Genomic DNA, 16,009 nt, shown 5'->3' on the forward strand with positions numbered 1-16,009 from the left:
TAAATCTAATTATTTGTTAAGTTATTGATGCGTCGGATCAAAATTGTCATGGCAAACTATCATGTGGCCGATGCATCTATTAAATTCATGTCCAATGGCCCATTTATTCCTTGTGTGGTTAAAATATTACATTAAATCCCCAATGCACAGTAATGCGTGTGTGCAGCCCTAACCATATCTCTGCTCTGTATCTTGTAGCGTGCACGTCAACATTAGCTTTAGTTACACTGTGTATCCTGTATGTGTGGTGTAATATATTGCCTCTGCGCTCCCTGTAGATCACTGTATCCTGTTATAATAGATGGGGCAGATAGGTCGTACATCAGCAGAGGCTCGCTCCCACTCAGACCTCGGGACTACAAATCTAAGCCAGCACGCCCCGTGTGTGTGTCCCAGGAAGAGATATAGAGACACTGTAAAGCTGCTATTACAGACACATGATCCTAACCTCACGTCCTTCTTATAAAGGACCTGCACTTTCATATGATTTCACTTTCCTCCTCCTGTTTAACACATCGCACAGTTCCTGCTACTCACTACTTTAAGGCTATACGTTTTTCACATGGGATTAAGATGAACATTTTTTTGTATCTTATTTTTAATTAAAAGGAGCTTTACAGATTGTTAATCAAACCATGGGCAGTTAATATGTATTTTATTAAAATGAAGTAAAGGTTATATACACTTGTAAAGAACATAATGTCATGGCCCTCTTGAGTTTCCAGTTATTTCTAAAACTCTGATTTTTCTCTGTTCGACTGATTGGAACAGATACTAGGTGTCACAAAAACATTCATGAAGTTTAGTTCCTTTATGGCTTTATTATAGGTCGACAGAAAAAATGCCCAAATCTGCAAAGTCAAAAATATACATACAGCAACATGACTTAGAAAGTTGTGTCAATAAAATGAGCTTCATGGCCTCTTAACTTCTTGTGAGTGATTATGAGTGACTACAGCCATTTAAATAGGACTCACTGGATTCAAACGCCCACAAACGCTACAATGGGAAAGTCAAAGGAGCTCAGCACGGATCTGAAAAAACAAATCATTGCCTTGAACAAGTCAGGAAAGTCACTTGGAGCCTGCAGTAGAAACAAGTCCATGTCAGAAAGACGACAAATTTAACTGAAGTGCACCAGTTCTGTCAAGAGGAAGAGGAGTGGTCAAAGATTCAACCAGAAGCTCGTGGATCGCTGCCAAAAAGCGGCTAAAATGGCCAAGGGACATGTAACCAAATATTAGCACTGCTGTATGTGTATTTTTGACCCCGCAAATGTGGTCCCTTTTTCTGTTAACCCATTGTAAAGTCATAAAAGAACCAATCTTCATGAATGTTGTACAGAGTTGTAGAAATAACTGGAAACTCATGTTCTTTACAATCGTATATATAAACTTTGGACCAGAGTTATACAATTGTCTTAAAATCCACATCCAGTAAATAATGGGCATTTGAAAATCTGCATTTTTAGTTAACTTACACTCTCTTTGAACACAAGTGTAGCTGCAGTGAACAATCTGATGAAAGAATGGAACTTTAACCACTAGAACTATGCACACATCTGCACAGCCCCAGGTCACGTGATGCTCATGATGCAATGAGGAACTACATGATGTAAGTATAAGTATTACCACTGCAGATGCAACATGTACCGCTATATCATTTATTTGGATTGGAGTTAGTTTTTAAGGTTTTGTAATGTTTAATCTTGGTCATCTTTGTCTGAAATAGTGATAAATAAGTGGATTGGGTCGTGCTCGCCCTAGTTTTATTGCACTGACTAAAATACTTTGCTAATTGGCTGCGTGCTCTCTTTGAGAAGGACGTTAGGACTTTTTAGTTCTGGCATTTTTCAGGAGATGACAGTTCTCCTGGTTCAGTTTGTGAAGCGTCTGACGAGGAGCCATTACATTGCACCAGTGAAATACCAAATGCATGGGACATCATTTTAGATGTTAAGATAAGATAATCCTTTATTGTCCCACATGGGGAAATTTCATTGATGCATCGCAGGTAGATACAGAGATAGATACAGAAGAAAAGAACAAATAACTTATAGGAAGTTTAAAAATCGCATTCAATCTTGAGTGATCTCCAGCATCGTCCACAGTCAGTTTGAAAGCGAGGAATGCACTTAATCCTTTCTTTTGTAGCCTATTTACTTGTCAAAAGGACCATCAATATTAAACACACCAACATATTTATTTTTTATTTTCTCCCCAGGCAATTTTCTTTATGTTGCTTTCCCCTGGTTGTTTTATTGGTAGGTCTGTTACAGTATGCTAATCACAATTAACATGAACATTTCAGGTTTGTGTGCAGTTATATGAGGCTAGTTTGTGTCTCATTTCGCTTTTATGCTTGTAATATTAAACAATGCATGTATATTATAGTTTGAAGTCCCAGTTATTATTGCTTACAGTGTCCCAACATCTTCATATCCATACATTTGCATTGCATTACAGGTGGTTTCCTTCTCCTCATGTTGTGTAACTGGATAAATACATGATAATTGTCAGTCATTCACTTTAAACTCCTATCTACTACATAAGGGCTTAATTTCCTTGGTCAATACATGTCTTTTGTGTTGTGACCTTTGGGGCCAAAGCAATCAGACCTCCTGACACTGATTAAAAGCCTTTGGGTAGATGCCCCTGATGGTAGCGCAAACGATTTCCTCTTTTATCTTTTATCTCCCCTCTGCCTTTGTACCGTTTCCATAATCTCCTCCATCTGCTCGTGCCTTTCAGAAGGGCGTACCTGCTCGTGTCACCGCTGCTCAGATGTGCAATGACATCATGCTTCTTTTTTTTTCACACGCTGCCCGTGATTAGCGCTGTGGTCAGTCCCGATCCGCGGCTGGCGTGGAGTTGTCCGCTCTCCGTGTTTTCTCCAGCGGCTGCGCTTGCGTCGGAGCGGGGGGTGGGACCGCAGTGCAGAGGCAGGGATGGAGAGGAGATAGAGACGCTGAGCACACCGACGCTGAGCTTGTAGTTTACAGAGGTTACATTTGGCACAGCAGCTTAGTAACAGGTAAATACTATCATGTTTTTACTCTCTGTTTAGTGTGAATCACTAGCATTTCTGTAGGTAAACGAGCTAAGTTGTTGCTTTTTTAAGAGGATAATATGGGTATAATTGGTGTGATAGCCAGAGTATGAAATTTTTTATGGTGAAGGTTATTTTTTTCGTTTGTCTGCATGTTGCTATGTGTCACTGTGAAGTAATAAGGCTTTGGATTGAGTCCAACATGATGTCCTGTTTAGGGAGGATATAGACGCATACACATGTAGATTTATGTTTGATACTTTGTTTTATTATTCAACCAATAGTACATACCAAACTTCATCCACTACATGGATCATATCTCTATTTTGTCTTTTATTCATTTCCCCTAATTATTCCCCACCCACCTTTTAATGTCTATTATATTTTGTATATTTTTGTATCACTTTAACTTTTGAGGGTCATATTTTATCGCCACAATCTTCTTGCCACCGTACAGTTTTTTATTGTTTCTCAAGTACTTTCACGGTATTTATGTGCAACGTTTCCAGGACTTTTTCCCATTCAAAAGATATAATATTTGGTTTAAAATTGTTAATCGCTATGGCAACGACTACAATTCCTCATCGTTCTGAAACCCATGGATACGTAATACTATCTTATGTTCAATAATATCTTCTAATCTCTCTTAAATCGTACATATTTTGGTTCTGCATAACCGTTTCATGTTGCAGGTGCACCGCAGTATATTTATTTAACTTGCTCTTTTCCAGCCACCCTGCATCCATTTGTTACCATGGCAACCCGGTTCTGATCTCCCGGCCCTGCCCCTCCATTCAAACGCCCCTCTTGTACTTTCTACCCCCCACTCCACCGCCGAGTCTGTCATCACAGGATTTATCTCGTCACACACTCCTTCAACCTTCAACAGGCCATTTATTTTATGCTTAATATTATATAGTTTATCTGTTTTTGTAACATTGCCACACCCTTACCTCATTTAGCCCTGCCATCCCTTTAAACCAACCTGCACACCCTTAAAAAAACACCTTCTTGTACCACAGATTATCGCTGGTGATATGTTTTACGCGTCGCCACACCTTTTGAATTATTCATGACTTTGGTGAATCAATATGCAGACCATGTCTCAGTTATTTTTGCAGACAGGAGCCTGCATAGTCACAATATTCTGACGTTTGCCCTGATAAAGCATGCTAATATATCCAAGCAGTTCTTATCTTGGTTTACCTATAATATTCTGGGGAGTGGTGCCTTGATAATCTGCATGTTTTATTATTTTTCATTATTTAGGCACCTGCACTGCGTAGGTCCGTAAATGCTGCTCACATGAAACACACAAGGATGAAATTTAAAGCTACACTATGTAACTTTTCTTGTGGGGGATCTGTCACTTACTTGTCTCCATGGAGATGTTATTGCTTCGTCTAGAATGTTTCTCAGTATTGCAATAAACCTCTTTCGTTTATTCAATTACAGGTGTTTTTACTGCAAAAACATTCATTCTTGCCGTGAGTGGGACTTCTGTCCACAGATCTGACCTGTAACTTGGCCTAGTGGCATCATTGTCACCATTGAGATAGATTTACGTTTAATGCCATACTGTGGAACATCTCCATGGAGACAAGCAGGTGGCCGACCCTCCATCAGTTACATAGTGCGTAGTACATACAGTTGAATACGTTGTGAACATACACGCTGTAAACATACACGCTGTAAACATACACGCTGTAAACATACACGCTGTAAACATACACGCTGTAAACATACACGCTGTGAACATACACGCTGTAAACATACACGCTGTAAACATACACGCTGTAAACATACACGCTGTAAACATACACGCTGTGAACATACACGCTGTGAACATACACGCTGTAAACATACACGCTGTGAACATACACGCTGTGAACATACACGCTGTGAACATACACGCTGTAAACATACACGCTGTAAACATACACGCTGTAAACATACACGCTGTGAACATACACGCTGTAAACATACACGCTGTGAACATACACGCTGTGAACATACACGCTGTGAACATACACGCTGTAAACATACACGCTGTAAACACACACGCTGTAAACATACACGCTGTAAACATACACGCTGTGAACATACACGCTGTAAACATACACGCTGTAAACATACACGCTGTGAACATACACGCTGTAAACATACACGCTGTAAACATACACGCTGTGAACATACACGCTGTAAACATACACGCTGTGAACATACACGCTGTAAACATACACGCTGTGAACATACACGCTGTAAACATACACGCTGTAAACATACACGCTGTGAACATACACGCTGTGAACATACACGCTGTGAACATACACGCTGTGAACATACACGCTGTAAACATACACGCTGTGAACATACACGCTGTAAACATACACGCTGTAAACATACACGCTGTGAACATACACGCTGTAAACATACACGCTGTGAACATACACGCTGTGAACATACACGCTGTAAACATACACGCTGTAAACATACACGCTGTAAACATACACGCTGTGAACATACACGCTGTAAACATACACGCTGTGAACATACACGCTGTGAACATACACGCTGTGAACATACACGCTGTGAACATACACGCTGTAAACATACACGCTGTGAACATACACGCTGTGAACATACACGCTGTGAACATACACGCTGTGAACATACACGCTGTAAACATACACGCTGTAAACATACACGCTGTAAACATACACGCTGTGAACATACACGCTGTGAACATACACGCTGTGAACATACACGCTGTAAACATTTACAAGGGACAATTCAGGTCACGCACATTGTATTATCTAGAAGTTTTGTTTATATGCTTTATTATCATATTTTTATCAGTGTCATCGTGCTGTTGTTTTGGAAAATCTGCCCCGGCTTTATTGATTTGTCTGGTAATATACCTTCTAAAGCCTTGCTCCATATGGAGGCTGTTATCACTGGAAAGTAAACACTAAGCATTCTATAAAAGGCACTCGAACTGCATTATTTGGTTTGGATAGTGTCAGATTCCATTAAAGCCTAATCTAAAATTTCATCCAATCTGATTTCACTGTAAGGTTATTGTAAAGTCTTTGTTGTGCAGAGAATATGCTCTTAATACACTTAAACGAAAGAACACAGTGAAGTATAAGATATAGATGCAAAATCAGCTTTGACTTGTTTTCATTATAAATAACGACCACCTGCCTTTGTCAATCTACTGAAAATGAGTAAAAATACATAATTCAGGTCTTTCAGTAGCTCATGTATGTTAGGCTGTAAGATTAAATGTCATATTCGCTCTGATTTCTGATTTTAATTTGTGTATATTAAGCCTCTTGTGCAATGCTTTGATTAAAATTGAAGAGTAGGTTTAGAAATCACAACCCTTCATAACAGAGCATGTATATTTATGAGGAGCCGCATGTTTTAAGTGACAAGAAGCTGTTTCCTAAGTGCTATTCCCTGTTGAAATCAACAGCTTTGTGGAAAATAAAGAACAAGGGGACGCCTATAACAGTGGTTTCCTGATCGGAGCCATTGTATGCAAACCAGCCCTGTAATACGCGCAGTGGAAAGCCTATTTAGTATGCAGACTGGGCCTCTGCAGTAATCAAGACTTGTTCATATCCACATTCATACAGTTGAGTCTGTAGATATTAGTATTCAGGCTGCTGTGCAAACTGTAGTGGTGCTCCTCTCTCCTCTGCCTAATTCAACAGCCCACGCATATGCAAATACCAGCTCCTATAGGTGCACACAGCATCTCCTACATGCTGTATGTTACAACTATAACAATATCAACACCTGTTACCTGTTACCTGTTAGGCTGCACATCTATAGCTATTAATATTTAAAATTAAAACATACTGGATCTATTTATTTTTTAATGTATTAATGTGTTTGTTGATGTATTTATTTGATAACTGACTGTGGTTAGAGGCACTGGATGTTGCAGGAGACTTAGGTAGATATTTATTTTATTTATTTTATTTATTTTATTTATTTTATTTATTTTATTTATTTTATTTATTTTATTTATTTTATTTATTTTATTTATTTTATTTATTTTATTTATTTTATTTATTTATTTATAATGCAGTTTTGTTGGCTTAAGTGCTTTAACTAAAAATATTTAGTGAAGAACTGTATTTTTATGGGGAAATCATCATCATTTCCATTTGAGTCATTTGAGTTTTTTATATATAAAATTGCTGTTTTTATGTGTGAACTTCTAAAATTTTGCTTTTCGAGAGTCACATTGAAAGCCAAACAGACAAGTGAATACTCTAATTATATACACACTCTTTCAAATTAAAACGTATTCCCATAGAACCAATTCTAGATAGTTTTTAAGTATCAAATTAAATATAACCCAGCGTGTATCTGGTATCGTGTGAATGATACACACGTGCAGTAAACACTGTCCAGTCATTGTGTTTGTAGTTCTCGTCCAAAGAGTCACATATCACTGCCTCCATTCCTGGCACTTCAATCAATAGCTGAGCAGCACAGACACACAGACAGACACACAGACACACAGACACACAGACAGACACACAGATAGAGACACAGACACACAGACAGAGACACAGACACACAGACAGACACACAGACAGAGACACAGACACACAGACAGAGACACAGACACACAGACAGACACACAGACAGAGACACAGACACACAGACAGACACCCTCAACGTTGAACCTTCTAAATGAAATAAGGTCCGAGAATTACATTATAAACCCTGTTCAGAGACTCACAACATGATTTAAGTAGGCGCACACACACATACACACACGCACACATGCACACACACACACACACACACACACGCACACACGCACACACACGCTGCAGTGTGGTGCTAATCAGCCAGTGTTGTGCTGCAGCGTTGTCCAAACAGTTCCTCTTGGGTGTGGCCAAAAGCAGCAGCCGGGAGGCAAAATTTCACATAGTGTTTCTGTGAAAAGAGCTGAATGTTGAACCTGGTGTAATGGGGACATTTTGAAAGCTGCCAGATTTATGACAACATGCAGCAAATGGGAAATTAAGGCATGAAATAAGGCCACGTTCTTTATTCACGAAAAAGGGCACATTTATTTCTGTTACTGTGTATTTTGCATGTCGCAGTGCTATAACATTTATACAGTAATGGCTAAGAACTATTTTTTATTTTATTCACCTCAGTCATACCAAGTGGCTTACTTGTGCCCTATGTAACGTTTCTGCTGGAGACTCTGCTACTTTTGTTGCTTTGCCTGGAATGTTCTATTGATGATGAAGTGTTTTTATTGTGCAATCACAAGTTTAATGCCAAACTGTGGAGTTAAGTAACAGTTAGGTTGCACACATTTGTTCACATAAGAAAAGAATAGGAGCAGAATCGCAATAACAAGGTGCAGTCGATATTGAAAACACTCCTCTCCAGATAGTGATGGATGGAGTTTGAGTGTGAATAGTGGACTGCAACCATCAAAGGAACCGTATGTAAGCAGCAGCAGCAGCAGCAGCAGCGTGTTCAAAGAGACCCATAAGACCAGGATATCAAACATCATGACGGAAAACACTGGATATGAGCTTGTTTTTCTGTGTCATCTCCTCTGAGATCTCACTTTCACACAAGAGAAGAAACTGTCCCAGCAATGATCACAAAAGGGAGGGAGGGAAGGAGGGAGGGGAGGAGAGAGAGGAGGAGGGAGGGAGAGGAGGAGGGAGAGAGGGAGGGAGAGGAGGAGGGAGGGGAGGAGGGAAGGAGAAAAGGAGAGAAGGAGGGAGAGAAGGAGGGAGGGAGGGGAGGAGAGAAGGAGGGAAGGAGAAAAGGAGAGAAGGAGGGAGAGAAGGAGGGAGAGAAGGAGGGAGGGAGGGGAGGAGAGAATGAGGCAGAGAAGGAGGGAAGGAGGAGGAGGGAGAGAAGGAGGGAGGGAAAGGAGGAGAGAAGGACGCAGAGAAGGAGGGAGAGGAGGGAGAGGAGGAGGGAGAGAAGGAGAAGAGGATGGAGATGAGGAGGGAGAGAAGTAGAGGAGGAGGCAGAGAAGGAGGGAGAGGAGGAGGGAGGGAGAGAAGGAGGGAGAGGAGGAGGGAGGGAGAGAAGGAGGGAGAGGAGGAGGGAGAGAAGTAGGGAGAGGAGGAGGGAGAGAAGGAGAGGAGGAGGCAGAGAAGGAGGGAGAGGAGGAGGGAGGGAGAGAAGGAGGGAGAGGAGGAGGGAGAGAAGTAGGGAGAGGAGGAGGGAGAGAAGGAGAGGAGGAGGCAGAGAAGGAGGGAGGGAGAGAACGAGGGAGGGAGGGAGGGAGGGAGGGAGGGAGGGAGGGAGGGGAGGTCCTTGTGTCCTTGTGTCCTTGTACTAGAGGTCATTGGTTAGACTACGACTCTGAATGTCAGTCACTAGTTTAACCAAGAACATTTAGTGATAAAGTTACTAGACAAATAAATAAGGAACTTGACGCATTAGAAAGGACGTACATAGTGTGACACTTAATTGTAAAAGTGGGACTAGTCGTGACACGTGGTGGGACATGGCGGGACTGACACGATTGGAGAAAATAATTGCCATAACAACCTAAAATTGTGGGAGGGGGATTGTAATAAGCAGTAATATTACAGTCCAGAAGTCAGAATAGACAGATTTTATGCAAGGAAATATGTAAAAATGACCTTTTTATTCAATTCGTATGGCACTAGTGAAACGGTGGGATGTTCTCCAAACCAGTGGGACAAGGGACAGAGGCCAGAACAGAACACGTGACGCCCGATTGAAGGATGGGACAAACTTACCCTCTCGTGCACGTGTCTCTTTCTAGAAACCGGGTACGTGGATCCGGCCGTGGTCGAGCGCTACAACACTCCCGGTTTCGTCGGCTGCTTGTCCCGGGTCCGGTTCAACGGCATCGCTCCGCTCAAGGCCGCCCTGAGAGTCGCGGCGCAGTCCAAATCCCGGTCCACGGAGACGCAGAGCGACCGGCCGTCCTCACCCGTGTCCCACCAGGGGAAACTTCTCGAGTCCAACTGTGGGGCATCGCCTCTCACCATCCCACCAATGTCTGCAGCTACAGACCCCTGGCACCTGGACGACACAGGTAAACACCCATGTGACACAGGACATTACACAGGACGGATCATAGTCAGGACTGAAGAGGCTACACCTGTGGGCCACATTGATATAATAGTATAATAATTATGTTGTAGACTTTTCAAGCTGCTTCTGTTTTAGAGGACAGAGGGAATGAGAGTTATGGCTGTGACCCTGACTCGTCCTCTCGTCTTGATATCGATTTATGAACAGCTGAAAGGACCCGCTTCTGCTCTAAACACTACTGTCTTGTTCACGGAATTCAAGCGTCTTTTGTCCCTAAAGCTGAATAATAAATATAATGAATGAATTGAGAACTCTTCACGCTCTACATTTCAAGTCTAATTGTAGAAGAAAACATACGGTGAATCTTCCCCAAATACATTGTTCTTTCTATCATATTTGAACAATTCCAAAAGTCGATTGCGACAGGTCACGCATCCGTTTAGGTTCTTGCTAACTGCACCCAAACAAGAATGTGTATCTACAGTTCTATTACACTACAACTGGGCCTTTGGGAGTGAAGAGCTATTCAACATTGATCGAGGGCATTGATCTTAATTTCAGCGTCCAACTTTCACTCGGCTTTCAGCGCAGACGTCCAATAAATAGATTTACCTTTGCCTCCTTTATATTTGTACACAGAGAAGTCATCTATATTTCATGCAGCTATCAAATACTGTCTGTCTTGTATTGATTTTCTTTCTGTTGGGAAGTGTCCCTGTTCTCTGCAAGATTGATGCGCTTATTTAAAATGAAACGTTAAAGAAAAGCTTGCAAATGATATTGTGTTGTGCGTGTGATAATATTTTCTTCACTGTTGTAGATGCAGAGTTCCCCTTCAATGAGGAGAGAGTGATTCCTGATGGAGTCAACAGAGATTCAGCCATTATAGGAGGTGAGACTTTACATACTTTATGGGCTTAAACACACAACAATCAGAAAATAATGCACCTGCGTCTGTTTTTTTTAATAGTAACAATAATCGTACAAGCTACAAGTACGTAGGAGAGGGCTACGGTATATTGTTTAGAGTATTATGATAATAAATATTCAAGCAATATTATGTCTGTTTATGTGTTTAAATGTATTAGTTGAGGTTTCAGACAAATGTGAGTAAAATTATTAACAAAAGTGCAGAAATAGATTTTTATTACCTTGATTTAACAATTTACAACCTAACTTTTTTAATTAATTATTTTTGCATTTTTACTATAAATGTATTTACTCAATATTCAAATTGTACATATCCTCAAAACAGCATTCACTATATTATCTAGATTTTGATATATTTCCAAAAACAAGCTGATCTCAACAGCGTTTTATGTCACTTATAACACATTCAAATGTAAATAATTGCGGGAAACAGAAAGATTAATCGACATCCATTAGTACTCATCTGCACATATTTATTAGTCCGTTCATACACCACAGATGAGATTACACCGCCTCTTCTGACCTGGTGTCTGTCCCGCAGGGATCATCGCCGTCGTGATCTTCACCATCCTGTGCACGCTGGTGTTCCTGATCCGCTACATGTTCCGCCACAAAGGCACGTACCACACCAACGAGGCCAAGGGCAGCGCCGAGTCTGCGGCCGAGTCTGCAGACACGGCCATCATCGGCACGGACAACCCCGAGACCATCGACGAGTCAAAGAAAGAGTGGTTCATCTAACGCTCGCTGTCGAGACCTTTGCACCAGAGGAGGTCCGCCAGACTGTCCCACAGGCCGACCAGGTTCAAGAACAATATTAGAGGACGAGGCCACTTTCTGAGACTCTCCCAGAGACGGCAGTGCTGTATATGATTTCCTTTACCATTTGGTTTGTTTTGATTTATTATTTTTTATAAATATATCCAGTATTCGAGGAGGAAGAGGGGCCAGTGGAGCACGGCTATGAGACTGTCTGTACATACTAAACTGGCTTGTCCTTCTTTGTATTGTGCTTGGGAGTTTCCAGTACTTTGAATACTGTACAAATACTTACTCTTAACTGGGTGTGATAGCGCAAGGTTTGATCACAAATCTCTGTTGCAATTTGATTCGATTTTTTAAACGGAAATCTTTTATCTAATGATGTTCTGTTACTGAACATTTAAAAAGCAGAATTTAGTTTGTCCGGTTGAGTTTTGGGTCACTTATTCATGTCCATGCAATGCAACAGATGTGCCACTTTATACTGTGGTAATATAGTTTAATATGAATGCCAAAAGTCACTTTGTAAATATTGTTTTCGTTTTTTTTGTTCAATTGTTTTCAAAGCATTTATTCAGAGGTTTATTTACGAATCACTACTAAGATTTCTATAGAATCATGTGTCTATCATGTATAAATATATTTATGTTGTGGCGGGACATGAACAGCAGGGGGCGCGCCAGGGGTTGATGGGGAAACTGTGTTGCTCTGTGATTGTGTTGGCAGCTTCTTTACTTTAACGCTGAGCCTAACACAGAGCCTTTATTCACTCAGTGATCGTGTTTCTGCCAAATACTTGAGTCGGTTTAGCTGCATATATCTGTACAATGACCAAAAGAAGTTAAATACTAGGGTTAATGTTGTAATTCAATTCAATGTAAGGAATATGCACAATATGAAGTACTACTTAATGGGACAGTGAAGATTTCCCAGCATTTTACAGAATTGCTCTGTGCTTTATCGAATTCACACACATATCACACAAATATCACTATATACTATATCTAGAAATTCTCATGTGTACAATAATACTGCAAAGATGACGACATTGAATTGAATTACTCAAATAAACTGACTGTGTGAAGACTTTCTAATGCGTCTTAACACTTTATTGACCCTGTTTTGGAAACGTGTCCCGTGCATTTGACCAATCCTTTAACAATACTGTTGTTGATGACAGTTTATGTGCTATAACTGCTGACATTTGAAACACAGTGTACTCGAGCAGACTGCGGAGATTTCGAGCAATTGTACCTGAGCGACGCACCATTCGTTAAGTGATTTGAGCAGCGTGAAAAGCAAAGTCTGACACGTGTAACTGCTCAGGGTTCGAGGGCGAGGTGAGGATGATAATTGGCTTGTTATGAACTTACTGTGCCTTGAAGGTGTTGAGCCGTTTCGCCCTCGGATTATGGAGCAAATGCCCTGCTGCATGGAGCTTTAAAACGTCTTATGATTTCACTGGTGCTCTGTGTTTAATCCCTCTCAACCCCATTGTGAGTTCCCAAAGTGAAAAGATCTGTCAATGTGCAAAAAGGTGCAGTTTGAAGGACTGTAAATGGGCAAAAGAAGTGTTTGTTTGTGTTCAACTTTTGACATTATCCTCATACAAGTTGCCAACAAATCGTGAGCTTGCTTTTTCTGTCCATTGATTTGTGCATCACTGTTGCGTCATGGGTAAGTTTCAACCTCTGGACAGTGGTGAGCTCAGCCTGCCTTCAACCAGAGCCTCAAACAAGACTTTTATCTATCCATGGAGGCAAACGACAGATGTTTCTTTATTTATTTATTTATTACTGTGTATCAAGCACACGACCTTAGATGTGTGATAATGAACCCACGTACCATAACTTTGCTTTCAGTTTTGTTGAGTTCAATAAAGAGTGTTTTATCCTGGTTAAACTAGTCTTTTTGTTTTAAATTTCCTAAATAAAATCCTTGTCACTTTGCAGACATGCGACATCTAGTGGTCATAATAGAGAATGGAAGATTACACTAATGTTTCATATGTTTTTACTTTCCTTGTGGAGATGCAATAACCAACTCTTGTTTTTTTTTTGTATTTTATTGAATTTAGCAGTATTGACAATCAGTGAAAGTATAAAAGCAGCTTCTACAATCTCTTTAAAAATTTTAAACAAGAAATATGTCACAGATTTGCATTTTGGTCTTTGGTTCGTGGCTAAAGTATTGCAGGTGTCATTCTGTGCAGCTGAAGTGGGTTGAATGCTGTCCGTGGTGTGGTGGAATGGACTTCTTAGACTGATGGACACTCGCCTGTGGTCAAAGATAAAGGGTTGGTTAAGTCAAATCAGCACGTCTGATCTATTGGGAATGTGTTTGAGTTTGTTTACCGTTTGGCGGCAGAATCACAGTATTTTCTGCCAGTACACCAGTGTCCAGAGAGAACTGTTTGAATTTCAGCTGCAAGTCTTCACTGGCTTCAGGAGTACGACCTTTGAAACAATGAGGTTTGCTTAAAAACATTTCCATTCACATGACAAAAGAGGAAATCCCAGCCAAAATGTACTTACTGTAGAGCTTATTGAGGACCTCAGATACGCCATCCTTAGTCTTGATGGTGTGGACCACAGCATAGTTGTCATAGACCACATCAATGATGCGCATGTCGTTGTCATTGTTCCACCCTGTTAGACAGAAACACTGTTAAATACACTGACCAGGCAAAACGTATGAGTCTGTTTCTTACTTTGACTGTGGAAAGTGAAGCGTCCTGGTGTGTCGGTTTTCTTGGCCAGATGGGTCATTCTCCAGCAGGTTCCATCAGCACTAAAATAACCAAAACATTGTGTCATTTTCTATGGAGGATCTACGTTGTTTGCAAAAGTCCGTTACTTACTTGAGGTTAGCGTAGGTGAGGTCCATGTCTCCCACATCAGTTGGAGTGATGATCGCCACCCCCATCTTCATGCTGTCTTTATGGTTTACAAACCAAGCCGAGTTAGTTCCAAACCCAACGTTGTACCATTTTCCAGTCATCTACAAAACAAACAAACCAAACGCATGAGCATTTTAACAGTTTGCATTTTGAATTGAACCCATATGTTGTCTTTACCTTAGCCAGGTCGAAGTCAGCTACAGGGGGGACGTCTGCACAGACGGCCAGGGCGCACAGCAGAACTCCCAGCATCCTTGGCAGCATGTTCTCCATGGTGTCCAGTTGGTCTTGTTTCACAAATTCAGAGTGAAAGAAGGAGCAGAACAAAAGCAAGCAGACTGAGGTTCTTTATATTGCCCCAGCTCGCTTTGCTCCTCCCCGGTCCCCCCTCTTCAGTCCCACCCACTGACAACTCCCAAAAAAACACTGGCCCAGGAAGCAAGCATGCAAATGACCAGTGTTGCACAACAAGCTTGAACTGGGGAATAGAACAGGGGGAAGGCACGCGCACGAGAGGAGAAAGTGAAGTGGAAGCTGCATAATAGCGCGCTCCCTCCTCCACCACAAATGCTCAAACATGTCTGGACTATCAAAACATTGACAACTTCAAATTACCTAACCACATGGTGCCACAAGCCGAAAACAGATCCTCTACCAGGCACAAAAATAAAATCTTTCTTCAATATATTGATGAGTGAATTACTGGTACTCCAAGTGGATTTTAGTTACATTAGTTATACAATCTAGCTGCACCTCATGACATTGAATTCCAGTCCTTTGATAACAGTATGTGCTAAGGAAGATACTCTTGCAAAACTTGAGCCAAATCAATGTTTAGATCAATTAGCACATTTAATTATTTGCACTATAATTGCACTAGTAATTTAGAAAACAAACCTTGCAAACACCTCCACCAATTAAGATACAGGAGCAAAATGACTCAAATAAAGGTGAAAGTATAACCTCAAAAAATCTATTTACAGTAAGTTAAATGTACTTTTGTACTCTTTTACTTCTTTACTTTCCACCACTGTATTCAATTCATATCTTTATTTTGGCACTACCTTTCTGTTTTATGCATTTAAGAATTAAAAACACAGCTAAATGTGTTAACAGAGTTATAAATGACTGGCACTGACTGTTGTTTTTTGTGCTTGTTCAGGGCCTGACTTGACTGAGCTTGTGTAACAGCTCCTCATGTTATGCTGGAGATGTGGGGGAGGCGGGGGATGTGGGGGGATGTGGGGGTTGCCTACATAAGAACGTTTGGTAACTCCTTTCGTTTTGTAACCA

At 40.9% G+C, this 16,009-nt stretch overlaps 2 protein-coding genes across 3 annotated transcripts in view; one reads left to right on the forward strand and one right to left on the reverse strand.

The window, feature by feature from the left end:
• The window catches only part of cntnap2a (contactin associated protein 2a), a 315,624-nt gene extending 302,713 nt beyond the window's left edge, over positions 1 to 12,911 (forward strand). For both annotated transcript variants that reach the window (XM_072450653.1, XM_072450654.1), the window contains 3 exons: positions 9,851 to 10,126; positions 10,946 to 11,017; positions 11,597 to 12,911. In XM_072450653.1, coding sequence (XP_072306754.1) covers positions 9,851 to 10,126; positions 10,946 to 11,017; positions 11,597 to 11,796 — 548 coding nt within the window. In that variant the 3' untranslated portion in view covers positions 11,797 to 12,911. The remainder of the gene's footprint in view (positions 1 to 9,850; positions 10,127 to 10,945; positions 11,018 to 11,596) is intronic.
• Positions 12,912 to 13,955: 1,044 nt separating this feature from the next.
• On the reverse strand, positions 13,956 to 15,123 carry ptgdsb.1 (prostaglandin D2 synthase b, tandem duplicate 1). Its single transcript, XM_072450667.1, has 6 exons — positions 14,894 to 15,123; positions 14,678 to 14,817; positions 14,528 to 14,607; positions 14,352 to 14,465; positions 14,172 to 14,273; positions 13,956 to 14,094 (listed from the first exon to the last, which is right to left on the reverse strand). The coding sequence occupies exons 1-6, from the start codon at positions 14,987 to 14,989 to the stop codon at positions 14,075 to 14,077; spliced, it is 552 nt and encodes a 183-aa protein (XP_072306768.1). The 5' UTR covers positions 14,990 to 15,123; the 3' UTR covers positions 13,956 to 14,074.
• Positions 15,124 to 16,009: the final 886 nt, after the last annotated feature.

The sequence above is a fragment of the Eucyclogobius newberryi genome, unplaced genomic scaffold, assembly GCF_026437365.1.
Source record: "Eucyclogobius newberryi isolate DKJ021-1_F unplaced genomic scaffold, fEucNew1.0.hap1 SCAF_18, whole genome shotgun sequence".
NCBI classification, from domain to species: Eukaryota; Metazoa; Chordata; class Actinopteri; order Gobiiformes; family Gobiidae; genus Eucyclogobius; species Eucyclogobius newberryi.

Bases quoted from the DNA above. Each gene is read 5' to 3' on its own strand.
- ptgdsb.1 (XM_072450667.1), bottom strand. From the start codon at position 14,989: ATGGAGAACATGCTGCCAAGGATGCTGGGAGTTCTGCTGTGCGCCCTG. The intron at 14,608-14,677 runs GTAAGTAACGGA...TGGTTATTTTAG, and splicing joins CTCACCTACGCTAACCTCAA to TGCTGATGGAACCTGCTGGA. The intron at 14,274-14,351 runs GTAAGTACATTT...ATTGTTTCAAAG, and splicing joins GGTCCTCAATAAGCTCTACA to GTCGTACTCCTGAAGCCAGT.